This window comes from Miscanthus floridulus, chromosome 7 (assembly GCF_019320115.1).
Source record: "Miscanthus floridulus cultivar M001 chromosome 7, ASM1932011v1, whole genome shotgun sequence".
NCBI lineage: Eukaryota > Viridiplantae > Streptophyta > Magnoliopsida > Poales > Poaceae > Miscanthus > Miscanthus floridulus.
Window position 1 is genome coordinate 122,607,567 of NC_089586.1, and position 17,582 is coordinate 122,625,148.

Genomic DNA, 17,582 nt, shown 5'->3' on the forward strand with positions numbered 1-17,582 from the left:
TCTCATCATCATCATATCACAAAAGCTGTAGCGACTGGTCTTAGCAGCCATCTCGCCATCCATCCATGCATGCATATCACTATGGACATATTGGATACCAGAATTTTAACCATCTAAACTTTTATCATAAATATTTGAATAGGTGGACCAAAAGTAATTTATTTTTAATTTTCATCTAACTACTAATTTCATAAGTTGGCAAATGTGAACTACTATAAATTAAAAGGTGTATGTGAGTCTTTGTCTAAAAAAGTTACATGCTAATACTAGACTAAATTTTGGTCACCTAAACTTTTATTATTCTAGGTGATCGAGACAAGATAGCGTACGATAGCGCAACTAATAGAAAAGCCGTCTGCACAAAATTGCCAGACCTTTTTAGCCTACGCCGTGCCGAAAATTAAAAGGGAAAAAACGAGTAACGCGATGGTCGGTAAAAGCGGGAGTAACAAAAGTTAGTATCGTAATGATGACGCAAATTCAGCCTGGGGAAAAAAAGATCCTCGGCGTCGCCCGGCCGTCAAAGCCTCAAAGGCGATCATCGGTGCGCACGGCCCGGTCCGATTCCACTGCTCGTGAGGGCATTTACGCTTGGAACCCAACGCCGCGTCGTCCACCGCCGCCACCGGCCAAAGCGCCCGTGCGCATGAATGGCCATGAATGCCGGAGTGGCATGGCGGCTTGCAACCTCCTGCCTCCGTCCGTCTCCGTGCGATGAACCACGGTCACGCCGGCTCACATAAATAGTCGCCGTAAACAGATCACGAGGGGGGCCCGGCCGTCCCGTGCGCGACGGCAACGGGATCACGCCTTCCGTTCCGTCCCACGCGCAAATTCATGGCGGTGCCGTAGGACGACGGTAGTAGTACGGACATACGCATACTCCTACACTGGTGACTGGTCCCAGTAACTAACAACTAACCGCATTAGAATTTACTACCACGTGCCCTAGCTGGGACTGGGAGTAACAGGGGTAAGGTCGCGCGCACGCGTGCATGGACCTGGGCTGTCGCCTCCCCTGCACGGCAGCAGTTCGTCCCTGTGTTCTTCCCATGCATCGATGGATTGAGCCTCTGCACTCGCGCAGTAGATCTGGAGCCTGTTGAGATCGATCGATGTCAGTAATTTGGATCGTTCCGAGTTATGGGGATGCCGGCGGTTGCCCCAGTAAGTCAGATCTGGAAAGGGGGGGAAACGAGGACAGCAGACTAACGGAATCTTGATCGAAGCTGGCCATGGGCAGATGGGGCTGGGAGGGAGCAGGAGCACTGACAGCATCGATCGGCAGCAGAAGCCAGAAAGCAACGCAACAGCGGCGTGGCAAGTACCCCTTGGAAAGGATGCCGGTGATTCCCACGGCCGCGGTCGCGCTGGGCCGCGGCACGCGCCGGTGCTAGATTCGATCGGCCATGCAAGTGTCCCGCGCATTGCCTGACACTGACCGCCGTCTCCTCGCCTCGCCTGGTCCACTCCGCTGCCGACGTCGCCTCCAAGCAAGCCTGCCAGAGCGATCCATCCACCATATCTCTTCTAGTATATCTTTTTTTTTCCATCTGAATGAAATGGCACGAGAACCACCCGTTCAGAGATAAGATAAGCTGATTTGATGAGGCCACAATTGAAGGAAAGCAAATCTACAAGCTCAAGCTAGTACTAGCTTCATTACACACCACCAACTTGCATGCAACCCACACATTGGCGGTTGCCCTGCGTCAGTCCAAGCAGGTTGCGGCGAAACAAGCGTGGACAGCGAAGCAGATGATTCGACTCCTCCTACATCCCAGTAGCGCTGCCTGCGCTGGTGTAGCCAAGCAAGCAAGCATCGGATTCCTTCAGAAAACGGCAAGCAGCGTTTGTCGATCATAGGATGGCGCGGTACGTACGTAGGTACAAGCGAGAGAGCGATCCGGCACGAGGTGGGAGAGGATAGGCCCGGAAAAGAACCGCCCGAAACAACTGCCAGGACCCGTCCATGCGCTGCGCTTTCACCCGCCCACGCCGATCTGCTGTGCCGCTTTCACTGTGCCTGTGCCTGTGCGCCACTGTCACTGTCCTTCCCCTGACCACGACACCCGGCGTTCGCAGTCACCGACCCCCGTCCCGGCCCATTGCATGGCGGGTGCTTGCTGCGGGCGACTGCTCAGTCACAGGACGGTGCATGGGGATTGGGGACCGACCGTCTGCGCCGGGAAGGGGAGAGAGAGGGATGGATGGATGATGATGCCAAGTGCCAAAACAGAAGGTTCTTGTGCCGCCAACAAAGGTGCTGCCCAGGCTGGGGTTTTCATTGATGTTTGCACTGTAACATCTCTGCTGCCCAGCTCTGACCTGATTGTGCTTGTGCCCCACTGGAGTACTACTGCCAAACGAACAATCTATTTAGTTACTAGTACAGCAGAGATGTTCAACTTGCAGTTTTTTTTTGATCCAACTAACTAACACAGCTCCTTTGCTCTACAGGCATAGTCAATGGTTCTATAGCAGTGCACTTCTGAGATTCTTGAATGCAGGAAGCACGATCCGGTATGTATGCTTTTCAGGTCTGGTATGTATCTTGGGTGCAGCGTACTTCTGTCATCTCATCTGGAAATGGATAGCACCATTGCCCATGTCCCCTGGGAGCCGATCTCTGCTGTTACTTAGGCCCTGTTTAGTTTCCAAAAATTTTCACCCTAAAATGTCACATCGAATCTTGCGGCATATGCATAGAGTAATAAATATAGACGAAAAAAAACTAATTACACAGTTCTCGGTAAAATCGCGAGACGAATCTTTTAAGCCTAAGTAGTCCATGAAAAGCCTAAAATGCTACAGTAACCCACACGTGCTAATGACCGATTAATTAGTATCATTAGATTCGTCTCGCAGTTTCCTGATGGGTTCTGTAATTTATTTTTTTATTAGTATCCAAAAACCTCTCTCGACATCCTTCCAACACATCGATGTGACATCCAAAAATTTTCATTTCACGAACTAAACGTACCCTTACTCCAAGTGTCAGTCCTTTACTGTGCATTAGTACGGACATGGGCAAGTAATATAGGTTATTGCTTATATTATATCATTCATGGATTGCTCTTACTTTTGTCCAAATTATTACCACAGGTAAAATCGGCTGTACTAATCTGAAACCCCTCCACTACCTACCGGAAAAGTTCAACAACTACAAATTTTTTTCTCCCTGCCTATGCGGGAGGAGAAGCTCATCGATCAATCATCAGCTGGCGTTACTTGGTAATTTAAGTGCCATTTGGATCGAACCTTTTTGTCGCAATTAGTGAGCAGCATGTGACATCAGAGAATCACGCAAAACTTCGATTGGTCAGATCGAATGCACGCATGTGATGAGACCTTCCTTTTTTTGCTCCTTATTTTCTTCATACCGTGGCAGCGCGATGATTCAACTTTAGTTTGAAGCAATATATACAGCACATGAAAGTTGAGAGTGCAGATTATTTCCCAATCTCTTATTTTAAAGGATGATCCCATATCCCAATCTGTCTGCGTCGGCGCCTAGTATTATTGTATCCCATGAGATGTCTGTTTGTAACGTGGTAAAGGGCATTGGATCCATTTGGACTACAGGGACAAGACGACGAAATACCATCTTAAAAATAAACGATTAAATGAGGAGAATCCTAGGCTACACTGCAAAAGAGGTTGGAGCATACAACATTCTTTTAGGTGGAGGCGCTGTCTCTGTCCATCGATACAGTAATTAGGTCACGCACGCATCGGTGGTCAACCGTTGACAATTTTTCTCACGCCCGAGAGAAAAGATGCATGTTTTTTCTCAAAAAATGGGACTAGGGGTTTCACAGTTTTGGCTATTCCTTGAAATTTTTGATACAAGGGTCCGTTAAAACTTTGTATTGGCCAAATTTTTCTAATTGAGTTTATCTTTCATCCCAAAATTATTGCACCAAGCTGTCCTAATATGGTTCTCCCTATTCTACATTTACCGGAGTCCTAAATTTCTCCATACATTCAATTTTCCCTACTCCCATGTCCCACACCAACAATACAGCAGCTCACTCACTGCTGGGCCGCGCCTGCACACATTATCGGTTGCTCTACCTCTGTGATATGATGTGCTTTCCTACCTTCTAAATTATAAGTCGTTTTGATTATTTCTATGTACATAGTTTTTACTACACACCTAAATATAAAATCATGTCTCGGTGCATAATAAAAGCTATGCATCTAAAAGGCCAGAATGACTTATAATTTTTAACAAAGGAAGTATTTGTTTAGTGCTATATACAATGTGACGCATGATAGATTGATGGATGTTTCTTTTTTTTTAGGGAAAAGATTGATGGATGTTTGTAGTGAAAAATGATGCATAACTTCTTCTAAAACCAATTTAAATTTGATCTAATATTTTCAAAATTTTCGTAATTATGTGTTTATCCGTTAGGGTCTGATATCCTTTGTACCTAGTATATTGAAAAGTGAAAACCCTGCGTGGGGAAGGCACTGCCACAGTCATTATGATAAAACGAAGGAACCAGTGACTGCACGGATCGAAACGGCACCACTTCCCTGCCCTCGACTGCATGCTAAACATACTCGTAGCAGCAGCACGTAGGATATCTGAATGCTGATTGCAAAGAGGACAAGGCAATGCGTCCAAGGCGAAGGAGGAAGGACAGCGCCATGCATCGCCCAAGGACCCAAGGACTTGGGCATGATGATGACACACGTGCACGCCGCAGCCCATCGAAATGGTGCGGGCGCAGTGTGGTGCCCGGCCGTGACCCTGCGCGCACGGCATGCAGGGAGCGCGGCGCCGGTTTCTGCTTGCTACGGGCTTCTTGAAACTCTGACGCTGCATTGCATCTCACAGTGTCGAAAACGGTTAGCAGCATTTCAGTCGGCATAAAGAAACAACCTGTGACACCGGGTTTTGCTCTACGACGGGCGCCGCCGTTGCAGCTCCCCAATTCGCCAAGCGTCGTGGGGAAATTATCTGGAGTACCGTACGTACGAGAGACACTTGCAGCAGAGCTCTTTCGGCCGACAGGCTCTCGTCAGCCGCAGCCGCAGGCGGATAGAACCCGAATAGGCCCCCGCCTCCCTGCACTGTTCGCTGGACCGGGCCCATCCTGCCCCAATCCTGCTGCTGTGCCAAACGGCACGCTTTTTCAGAGAGAGCCTTTCGGGAGTTGCTCCACTGCTGTACTGCGTCGTCTGCTTCCTGCTTCGGGCCACAGCCCAGAGCACCCAGCTCAAGTTCCTTTCGTTCGTCAGGTAAAAAAGGCTGCACCCCTGCAACAGAGCCCCTGCAACGTTTTTTCCTCCTCTTTTCATTGCCCCCAGATTTTCGTATGTCCCGTAACGTTCTGTCCACGGGAACAAAACCTGTAACGCAAGAATCGCAACGTCCATCTCCGTGAGCTGTACAGTACGGGCAGTCGCGGCCGGTTAAACACGCCACCGTTCCGCTCCTCGCCGTTAGGATTTCGAATTTGAAACCCCGGCCGGGCAGTGGGCACCCAACGGCACACACCAACCGTCGGATCCGCCGCACTACACGTGTCAAGCGTAGACCCGCGGGGCCTATCTGGTAAATCCGCGTGCGGTGTGCCAGGCGCCGAAGCTTCCTCCCGTTCCGTTCCGTTTGTGGGCTGCACGCCGTTCCCACCGGCTACACCCCGTTGGCCGCCGGGGGGGCGCGCCCAACGTACCGGCCGCACGCGACCGGCACCGCGCGGGTGCATCCCGTCCGTCTCCCAACGGCGAGATCCGGCTAACGGCGCCGTCAGTGAGGGCCGATCCTGGCCGTCGTCGGATCCGGATCTCTTCCCCGCGGCCGCGGCATCTTATATTTGTACGCGCACGCGAGCGCCCGACGGGTTTGTGTGATTGTGATAGAATCCAAAGCGCAAGCGGCTGCAGGCAGCGCCGCGCAGGCGTGGGCTGCGAGAGAAAAAGAGGAACCGGCCAAGAGAAGCAAGCAAGAGGGGCAGGGCTGCGGCTGCGGCGGCGTTGGCGTTGGCGTTCCGTCAGATGGGGAAGTACATGCGCAGCAAGTGCAGGGGGGCCGCGGGCGAGGAGGTCGCCGCCGTCGAGGTCACGCAGGTCGTCGGCGTCCGGACGAGGTCCAGGTCCGCGGCGGCGACCGGCCGTGGTGTCTCGAAGGTCGCCCCGAGGAGGAAGAAGGCGCTGACGCCTGCTTCCGTGGGCGCTGGTCGGGACGGCGGAAGCTGCTACATCCACCTGCGAAGCCGCATGCTGTTCATGGCACTGCCTCAGCAGCAGCCGTCGGTTCTGACTCCGGCGGATGCTGCTGGTGCAGGACACCAGGGCGCGGCGCTCGCGGCTGGGCTCTCGCGTTGCTCCAGCACAGAGTCGGCGGTGGACGTCGGGGGGCAGAACAGGAGCCACGCCTGCCGCTCCGACGCTGCGGAGGTGAGAGAGCGGAAACCCTAGAATTATTCGAATTCGAAAATTGCCCGGGATCTCCGGCGCCTCCCGTTGCTGAATTTCGTGGCTTTCTTTGGTTTTGGGGCTCTATCTAACAGGTTGGCGGGGATCACGCCCCGGATGTCTCGGCGAGCAACTCGGGTAGCGGCCCAGACCGCGAGAGGTTGGAGAATTCTCCCTTGTTTCTCGCAAATCCTGCTGAATTATGCCTTCCGCCGTGCTCCTGACGTCGTTCCGCTCGTGAATTTTGGAAAATTCAGGAGAGAGACGACGCCATCCAGCCAGGCGCACGGCGAGCTCAGCGATCTGGAGTCGGATCTGGCGGGGTACAAGACTACTGGCCGGTCGTTGCCGGCGGCAACGTCAGCTGCGCAGCCGATCGTGCCACCAGCACAAGAGATCGAGGAGTTCTTCGCGGCCGCCGAGGCGGCCCAGGCCAAGCGCTTCGCTTCCAAGTAAGACTCCTCGCCAAGCTACCGGCGCGGCCTGAAATTTTTTTACCGCGTGTTCTCGCGTAGCATGCAGGAATTACTGTCTTACTCTTACCGCGCGCAAATTTCTTCTCGTGATAATTTTTGTGGCTTACCTCTGCCGTCTTGCTGAATTGCTAACCTGACGTGCGTGCTTAATTTGCGATCTACCGTGTTGCCACAGGTACAACTTCGACTTCGTCCGCGGCGGGCCCCTCGACGTCGGCCGGTTCGAGTGGACGCCGGTGGTCAGCATCTGAAGCGAGCGTGTGCGGTACGTGCAAGGTGAAGCTAGAAAGGGAGGAGAGAGAAAAAAAAAAGATGCCAAAAAAAAAAAAACATAACTGAAAGGAGAAACCAAAGAAGAAGCTTTAGAGCCTAGCTAACCACCATTCAACTGTGTTCGTTCATCTGCCTTGCTGCTTTTCTCTGTAGTAGCTCGTAGAATCGCAGCGTAGTTATTTACTATTTATTCAGAGGTTATCTTGACCCCAATAGATCGATCATCCGCTTACTGTAATTTCTCTCTGGTATCTTAGATGGAATTTAATTTACTGTACAGCAGCTAGCTGGCTTGCAAAAAAAATCTGATTTATCTATCCGAGTTAGTTAACCACCGACCTGCATGCAGTTTGGATATTCTCTCCTGTCGCCATAGAAGCCTCTAGGTAGATGGAGATATCGAGGTAGCGGCAGAAACCATGGTGGCGTACACCGCACGAACTATCTCGGCGAGGTTAATTAATTTTATCCTGGCGGATGTGATATTCTGATTCGACGTAGGAGTAGTACTAGGCAGCATAATCCGTCCATGCATCTACCGATCACTGTATCCCAGGACAGGCAAACTGCAGTGGAGGCTTCTATGGCGTGCCGTGGAAAGAAGGTTACGACGACGGGGGGCCCAGCAGCCCGGCGCCCCGGCCCCTCGCTCGCTGGCTCGCTCGCTCGCTCGCTCTCGCCGAGGCGGATCATATCTACCTGCCACCATGAGTCCAGCTAAAAAGGGTGGTTAAGCAGTAAAGTGCGATTAAAGTAAGCCGTAAACTATGATTAGCACTGTGGCTGCCGTAATTAAACTAGTGTTGGTACACATGTTACTCGGAGGTGGAGACGAGAATAGGGATGCATGGCTTGGGATAATGGGATCATGCATGTGAGCACATGGATAGGGTAGGCAGGGTGTGGCAGCAAGTGGGGGATGAGGTGGTGGATGGTGCAGCTGGGCCACGTTTAGATTGAAAGTTTTTTCAACCTGATGAATAGTACCATTTTCGTCTTATTTGACAAATATTGTCCAATCGTGGACCAACTAGGCTCAAAAGATTCATCTCGTGATTTCCAACTAAACTGTATAATTAGTTATTTTTTTTACCTACATTTAATACTCCATGCAAACGGCTAAAAATTGATGTGATGGAGAGAGAGTGAAAAAACTTGGAATTTTGAAGGGAACTAAACAAGGAATGTTACTGCCATCGGGATCTGGGCCGCTCAGTACGTTGGTGAAAACTAGGCAGGCCAGGCCAGAGAAGCTGGCAGTGGCAGAGGAGCGACGGCGATTCGGTGCCACTGCATTGCGTCCGTCGCCCACTGCCGCCTGTTGGCTTTGCACTGAAAGGGATCGGTGTTTTTTAATGCTGGTCCACTGTTACCTGCAGTGACCCTTACCTTTCTGCCCATGGGCTCGCTGTTTTTTCGGCCGGTTCGTAGTCTAGCCCAATTTGGAAAATATTCCCTTCGCTGGTTATTGCGCATCCACCTGTATCGTCGTCCAAATTTAAACCGTATGCTAGTACCATCTCATGTCAGAATGTTCTTTCCAAGCATCTAAAAAAGAATCAACAAAAAAATTTGTAACAATTCAACACGGAAAAATGAAGGTTATGCTATTTTTTTTTTCGGCAATGTTATGCGGGGTTAATTCAGTGCCCAGAGGAAACATTGAAGGCCAACATAGCGGTGCAAAGATGAGCGAGCAATTAGAAACTCTATCATAGTCGGAGCTGCTATACTAGCAGTAGAATAGTGTTCACCAGACGTGGAGGAAAGAGTGTGGTTGATGACTGGGGTGCATGCTGGGAGATGGGCGCCATGATCTATAGCAGTTGAGGAGCACGTCACGTCCGAGCGTATTGATGGCTAATAAACAAGTAGGTTTAAGATCCGTGGATGGTGGGGAGATCTTGGGAAACCGGGCGGCAAGTGCTTCCTCCCCATCGATGCATCAGCCAGCCAGCTGAGAACGCATCATCGGCCAACCGGGTGGGGGAGCTAGCGAGGGCCTTTGCTTAGAAAACTGGCGACAAGCGTATGATAATCTGGGGGTAAGTACGCTTTGTGAAGCGTGGCTGGCCTTGGACTCTGCGCCGATCGAGGAAGGTGAGGATCCCCAGGCCGGTGACATTCCGCGAAAACCATCAAGTGGTGGCACTGAAACTCTGGTCCTTTTGGGTCCCCTAGCTTGGTGGCTAGCTTTGGGGTCCGGTAATGCCAGGGTTCATTCCTGTCACCTGCCTGCCTGGCTCTGCTCTGCTGTTTCGGGCTGCCAAGATCTGTTCTGCAGCTCATTCCAATCTAGAAGGAGAGCCTGCTGTAGATCTGTTCTGGTTCATTCCAATCTAGAAGACGACTTTTTCAGTGCTGTAGTAAAGGAGAGCCTGCTGTAGTGCTGTGACAGTGAAGGATCCTGCAGGGAAGGGAATGTGGCAGAGTTTACGGCAGAGATGGCATCAATTAAACGGCCAAATGTTGGACATCAATTCGACGGATCGGCATAATGATCTGCTGGTGCTAGGATACGGATCCTGTATTAAGTGCGATGTCTGCAAATTCTGGAGGAGTATATATATGATTTGATCAGTTTCAGGTAAGCGACAGGCAAATCGACCAATCAATAACGCAGAGCGGGTGGGGGAGGAGGAGTACAGGCAAAGGACGATTTATTTCTGCGCCATCAAGCTGCTACCATATATAGCTGGTAACTGCGAGGTGTGAGCCAACCACAAGTTCGTTTAGCACCATGTCAGGGGTACTTCCTGTGTACGTACGCGCCGCACATTTTGTAGTTTTTCTGTTGTCCCTCGCATTCATGGCTCTGCCCTAGTGCAACTTGCGTAGCAGTAGCTACTACACGAACGGATTGGATTTGTAATTACGGAGCGGATAGCATTCGTGTACAATCCGTATATGCTCACGCCTCGCGTGATGATCGGCTTTGGATCCGATCAGGGCATTTACGACGGGGTTTATTCTCGCTAACTATTTTTTTATCTGTCTGGGTGACATTAAGTTGTTTTGGTCTTTCTTGTCAATCGAATTTTTTCCATACACTTACACCGTCTTCTAGCTATATTTACACCGTCTTCTAGCTATATTTACAATGATTTTTTCAGTATAATTTATTAGATAGAGTGATGTAAGTTAGGAATAACACAAATATATGTTAAAATTTTCAAAAAAATATATATATATATATATAAATTATTTCTATGGATTCTAGACATCAAAGAAATATATGTCAAATTATTCACAAATTCTTCACAAATTTCAAAAAAAAAAACAAAATCTTCACAAAATTTCGAAACGCAGTGCCACGCTGCCGCCACCGACGCCGACACTGGGGAAGGCGTACCGTCCGGCCTCGGCTGGTACTACGAGATATGGTACTGCCACATCTGTTGTTGCTGCTGCTGCTGCGGCTGTGTCGGCATGAGTTGCTGTAGCTGCTTTATCATCATTGCCGACGACGTCGCAGCGGGGAGGCCGACGTGCGGGCCGTACCCTGGGCTGCACACGTGCGGTGGCATCTGCGAGTCCACCCAGAGATGAGACAAAACGTGATCGATCAGATTCAACGCTCGAAGGGCGGGGGCGGCGTGATGCAGGCAGTAGGTCGGGCGGCAGCTCTCGGGCCAGAGTCAGATCCAACGCTGAAAAATTCGGTTGACAGTGGCAAATAAATCATACGGCCGTTTTTTTTTCTGCTGGGTACGTTTTCTTTGTGCATTTTTTCTTTCTTTTTTTATATATAATAAAAAAATCGGCAAGGGGATTGCCGTGTTATATTACTTTGATTCGATTTGAGGAAAACCAAATTACAGACACCAAAATCATGAAAAACAGAAAGAAAAAAAAAGGGAGAGAGAGAGAGGAGAGAAGGGTCAAACGGCTAGCAACTTCAGGACCTGGAGCCAAGCGTGGAACGCCTAAGGGCAGAATGCAAGCAATCCGTGGACTCCTGGAGCTGCAGAATCCCTAGGCGTAATGCAACCATGGCCATGAACTGGAGCAACTCCATTACTATGTAATCGCAACCCCTTTCTTGATCACGGTGTAACTCCATTGTAACTTGGAGGGCTCCGCCCCTTCCACCCACCGGCTTGACGGGATTATGGAATGAAATCAGGTGGAGATAAGTTTGATCCCCGCCGCAGTTTGACCTCAAAAAAGGGCTAGCAACTTGAGAACAAAGACCAACTAAGAAATTGCTAAGGATGCATTTGGTTGCCAGACAGATGTTGTATTGTGTGGCAGAACTGTCTAATCTAATGCCTTTCAGAAGTGCTCGTCTTCTATTAGACAATAAGCACCCAAGGGAGAACACTAAATTACTCGGTTCCGTCGAGCACACCCCAGGGGAGAACCCGAAAATCCATATTTTTTCATCAGGATCACAAATGAGAGAATAAAGCTTACATCATTCTTAACCATTTCTTACATCACTTTTAATACAATATCAGAGTATAATATTTATTATTATAACAACAGAATGTAATTATATTATCAGAGTTATAAACAGTTCCAAAGGTGGAAAGAACCTCATGGGGGTACGGGCAATGGGCTCCTCATAGATCTGGCAAAGGTATCGTAGGGCTTTACGGGCCACAACCTGATAGGTGTCGATGAAGCTAAACCCGGTTGCGGTTACACTCCAAGCTTCAATGTGGTCGGGGAACTCTTCACTCTTTCCGATGTAAACGGTAACCTCACACCACTCGGTGCCATGCTCCTCATACTCACGACCCTCATACTCGGGACGATCTTTGACTCCGAGCTTTTGTAGGGTGACATGCAGGATTCTAGAAAAACCCTCAACGTTCAGGCAGTAACTACTAACCTAGGCTCCTACCATCCCTAGCGGTGGTTGCAAAGAAGGCTGAGCGAAAAACTGGCTCAAAAGAAAAGCTAAGCGAGCTAAAGTGCGCCGAGTGGTGGTACCAATGGCTAAGCCAAGCTCTGCTTATAAAGACGGAGCGTTCAGTGGTCCTAGCATGGTCCGCCAGGGTTTCCACGCGGGATCACTACGACGAATCGACTAAAATTTGCACGTTCGAGGCGAGCGTTGTGCGATGCCATTACTGACTAGTACGACTGCAGGGTAAGGGTCCGACAAGAGCATAGAAAAGAGGTATGGGGAGACGTGGGTCACGACAGGCGTGAACCATGGGCAAACGCAGAGCACGAAGCCATAGTGTAGACCTAACTCTGGAATAGGAACGAGTCAGTTGTGCACAATTACGACACGTGTGACACCTATGTATGCGTATCTGCAAGCAATACGAGCGCTACAATGCACTGATAGGGTATACATGGATACACGTGCTATACGTCCTTTCACTATTGCCAACATATAGGGCAACCATTCTCAGATTTTTGGCACAGCGTTCTCTTTCTGTAGCTATTCGATACTATCGGACTATGCTCGAGTCAGTGTACCTGCAGAAAAAATTGATTAAGCCTACCTAAGTCAGCAAAGTGCCATCTATCCTGGATACATAACCATAGTAATAGGGATACTTATATACTTCGCATACAAACGTCCTAACTTTTGAAAAGAATTTATTGCCAAATTTTTATTTTTGAAAAGGTTTTTAAAGCTTTATTTCCTCATTTATTCTCTGATACCACCTGTGGTGGAACCGCATAATCTAATGCCTTCTAGGAGTGCTCATCTTTTATGAGACACTAAGCACCCAAGGGAGAACATTAAATTACTCGGTTCCGTCGAGCACACCCTAGGGGAGAACCCGAAAATCCATATTTTTCCATCAGGATCACAAATGAGAGAATAAAGCTTACATCATTATTAACCATTTCTTACATCACTTTTAATACAACATGATAGTATAATATTTATTATTATAACAACGAAATGTAATCATATTATCAGAGTTATAAACAGTTCAATTGAACAACGGAATATAAACATGTGATCAGAATTACAACGGAAATAAATACCAAATCATGACATGATGAAGTATTGATATATAAACTACGATAATAGATTATGAAACTTTTATTCATAAAAGCATTTGGTGAGAGTTATAAATAACAACTACGATCGTAGCGTAAAGGAATCCTCGCTGAGCCCATCAGGGGGTATCCACACACAAAGATCAGCTCTAGCATCCACCTGTCACCTGCAACAGAGGGAATAAAACCCTAAGTACTCAATTGTACTCAGCAAGACTTACCCGACAGGAGAAAAAAAAGACTCCAAAGATATGCAAGGCTATCTGGCTTGTGGGTTTATTTCATTTGCAGGAAGCATTACTAAGCGTGCATCTTTTTTATTTGATTTTTATTAATAGCCACATTGGTTCATTTACTAACCATTCTATGTAAACACTTATGCTACTTTCGAGCAGGTGGTAAGCAATCAGATTTCCCTTCTTCCATCTTTCATCTTTCATCTTTCAATTCTTACTACGATACCAAAGTTAAGACAAGCCGTACCGACTTGGCGGCGATTCATGAATCAATGTCCCCAGCTGGGTATTCCGAAAACACACGCCCTGCTTGTACCATGGGCACAAGCAAGACCAACCCATCACCCTCCTGTCCTGGGTGTCCAGGTCTCTGTCCAAACTAGGACTCCAAGCCCCGCCCCTGAGTCCCAGACTCAGTGCGGTGCAAGGACCTCCTAACCCAAAAACCACCCCGACAGTCGGTCCGGAAAGAGCCAGATCCACGACAAGAGAGCAACAAGTCTTCCAAGCGCCCATACACAAGTATGTGCTTGGGATAATAGATCTGTGACTTACCTAGCATCCATTGCAACGACCGATCCTTAACCGACACAGACAGGGAAAGCAGTGTAACCAGGCTATGCCCCGCGTCCACGGCGGCACAACCTCTTACACCCACCAATACCTAAATCATATCCCTACCCGGTCACCATTTTTCTTTTTCACTATTTATATCTTTCCAAGTGATAATAATACAATAATATGCTTCCTATCTCTCGTGAGTGACAGGCAATCACTCGACTTCTACCGGAGTCCTGTAGCATAGCATTCTATACGATCCTGTCATACTAGTAAGACTCATATGATAATATATATATATATATATATATATATATATATATATATATATATATATATATATATATAAGTGGGTTTCATTCAACTCCTTAAAACTTAATGCACAAATATAATTTTAACTGAAGAAAAGTAGGGGTTATGCACCGGGGCTTGTCTGGGTAAAATATAACCAAAAGTTAGTATTTACATCTTCAGATCATCCACATCATCTGAATAGAAAGCCCATCGCATCATCTCCTAGAGAGAATACCAACACACCATCTGTAGATTCCCACTCATTCTTTAATTGATCCGTTGATCCATCAGCGTACCTATATGATATGCATTGATGCAAATGCATAGATGTAAATAATTAACGACAGCCAAAACGCTTAGGAATCCGATCACGCCTTACAAGCTAACGAGTTAGTTCTAACGACGACCGTACTTAGGCTACCTATCCATATTGTCGAATAAGATGTTATTTCCCAACAAATATTTTAGTTATATAAACCCAAGTTGTTTCTTTGTCCCATTTTATCCATTTAATCTTTATTTAGAATAGGGCATCTTATCTATTTAGCAAACTAATTATTTTGGAGCTACAAAATTACAGTGAGTACCTAATATTGCTAGGAGCCTACTGTAAAATTTTTTAGATCCAACACTATTTACCAATTTATCACAACAATTCCTACAAGTTCTCTTTTTTAACAATATTAAGCATGTTAAAATAATTAGAGCAACCCTAAAAGCATACAAAACCTATGTGAATAAAATATACTATTAGGTAGATCATAATTTTAGGAACTCAACAAAACTGGTTTCGTAATTTTTGGACTCCTAAATGTTCTCATATTTAAATAATAAAATCAGCTCAGAATTTACTTTTGGAACTCCTCACTAATTCTCTGGAAATACGAAAATAATACTGCGACCCACGGCAGGCAAGCTGGCTCGGCCCGTAGGTGCATGCGCGGCCTGCTAGCCAGGCATGGCCCTGCGACGATAAAGGGGGCAGCGGCCTAGGTGGACGGGCGCGCACGCGGTCTAGTGGAGAACGGGCGGCCCACGTAGACGCGAACGGCCCAAGCGGCACACTCGGCCAGCGGCCCAATCAGCCGGCGGCGGTAGTGGCGGCCCAGCACGGGTGAGCCCAGGGCGCAGGCGCTTTTTGCATAAAACCCCCGATCATTTTCTACTTACGAAACCTTATTTACCCTATTTATTACTCTCACTGTCTCATCACCATAACGCCCTATACTTACTTCTATTTTCAAACCACGGTCCACGAAGGACTCCAGAGCAGAGCATTGGTAGGGGCGGTCCGATGGCGACCAAGACCGGCCGGGGAGGGCATGGTGGTGGCAAAGGGGTGGCCGCCAGAGGCGCAGGGCAACAGTAGGGTTCGCGTGACTACACAGGACCGCGTTGCCCCGTGGTGGCGTGCAGGGCATGTCTACCCGCGTGCAGACATGAATGGCGGCAGTGGCGATGATGGAGAAGGACCAGAGGCTCACCCTAGTGCATGCAGTGGGAAGGTTTGACACAAGGGATGATCGAGACGGCCTGACCACGCATGCTCGAGCCCGACGGTGATGCCCCAAGGTAGACACGTCACGTCACCACGCTGACGGCGAACGCCCTAGACAAACCGGCGTGAGCACCAGCTCCAAGAGGTCAAACTGAGCACCGGCACAACATTAATTCAACTTATTACCTATTGAGTGGGTCTGGCCACGTGCGCGGTGAAAAAGGGCGACGATGCACCGAACTGGCACCAGTGCGCCACTCCATCTTCGGCGATGTTTCCTACCAAACCACGACGAGCATCGACACTGGTAGGTCAAGGGAAGTCCATGAGTGCGTGAAAGGATCAAGATGCCCTAGAGGGGGGGTGAATTGAGCTAATTCTAAATTTCTTTGGAATAATTAAACTCGACGGTTAGCCCAATTAACCCCTTGTGCCTAGAAAGTGTTTCTATTGATCAAACGCACAAAAGTTTAGCACCCTAAGTTCCAATCCTACTCTAGCATGGCAATTCTAGAAATGTAAATGACAAGAATTGAATTGCTTAAAGTAAATGCTCAAAGTAAAAAGAGAAGGAGGAACGCGGCGATGTTTTACCAAGGTATTGGAGAGTCGCCACTCCCCACTAGTCCTCGTTGGAGCACCCGTGCAAGGGTGTAGCTCCTCCTTGATCCACGCAAGGATCAAGTGCTCTCTATGGATTGATTCTTCGACTCTCCGTCATGGTGAATCACCCACAACCGCTCACAACTTGAGTTGGGTCATCCATAAGCTCTCCAGATGATCACCAAGCTCCTAATCACCACCAAGCCATCTAGGTGATGACAATCACCAAGAGTAACAAGCACAGACTCTCACTCGACCACGATAAGCCTAATGAGAAGGGTGGATGCACACTTTGCTACTCTTGATCTCACTAATGAGGGCTCTCTTTGGGATTCTCAAATCTCAATCACCTCACTAGGACCTTGCTCTTCTTGACACTCTCAAAGGTGTTTCTCAGCTATTGGAATAAGCAAAAGGTACCCCCCACACGAAGGAAGTATTTATAACATGGGCTAGAAAATGAACCGTTATGTACCTCTATGGGGTGACCAGACGCTCCGGTCATGTTGACCAGACGCGCCGATCAGTTTACCCCAAACTCTAGTGTTTAAAGTGTGATCGGACGCTGGCCAGCGTCCAACCAGCACTGTCCGAATGCGTCCGTGAAAGCATCTAGGCCCCTAGTTGGATTTCGGTGATTAATGTCAATACAAGATTACTATGACTAACGTGTGTTTTGCAGAGACAATTAAGTTAGGTCATGGTAATAGAGATCGATTGGGCAATCAAGGTTGTCATGCCCCTACGATGGAAATCGTTTCGGTTTTCAAAGGATGGACGACAAGGTTAAGGATAACTAGTTCTAAGTGTCAATTGAAGTTGGAGAGACACCTAGAGTAGTTTAGGACTTTGTTTTTCCTTTGGCCGTACTATGAAGGGGGGTATGAACGGGTAGCTTGACCTAGTTGAGTCTAGTGAGTTAGGTGTGGTGCACACTTGTTAAAACTAGCTCTAGGTAGCTTCTATGAATGCCTAAGATCTTTTGGAGCAAACTTCATTCACATGTGTTCGGAAGTTGGAAGTGAATGGAGGGTCAAAACACTGACCGGACGCTGGCTCCGGTACGACCGGACGCTGGCCGCAGGGTCCGGTCAGTTCATTTGACCAAGGGGATCAAGTCTGGTTTGACCGGACGCTGGGAGGTCATGTGACCGGACACTGAGGGCCAGCGTTCGGTCGACTCCAGTAAGGGTCCAGACTTAGGAAAGAGTGACCGGACGCGTCCGGTCAGTGTGACCG

At 48.4% G+C, this 17,582-nt stretch overlaps 1 protein-coding gene across 1 annotated transcript; it reads left to right on the forward strand.

Moving 5' to 3' along the window:
* The first annotated feature begins 5,850 nt into the window (after nt 1-5,850).
* LOC136464563 (cyclin-dependent kinase inhibitor 1-like) lies at nt 5,851-7,515 on the forward strand. Its single transcript, XM_066463507.1, has 4 exons — nt 5,851-6,414; nt 6,528-6,592; nt 6,690-6,884; nt 7,084-7,515. Exons 1-4 carry the CDS (start codon nt 6,013-6,015, stop codon nt 7,157-7,159), a joined length of 738 nt encoding a protein of 245 aa, XP_066319604.1. The 5' UTR covers nt 5,851-6,012; the 3' UTR covers nt 7,160-7,515.
* Nucleotides 7,516-17,582: the final 10,067 nt, after the last annotated feature.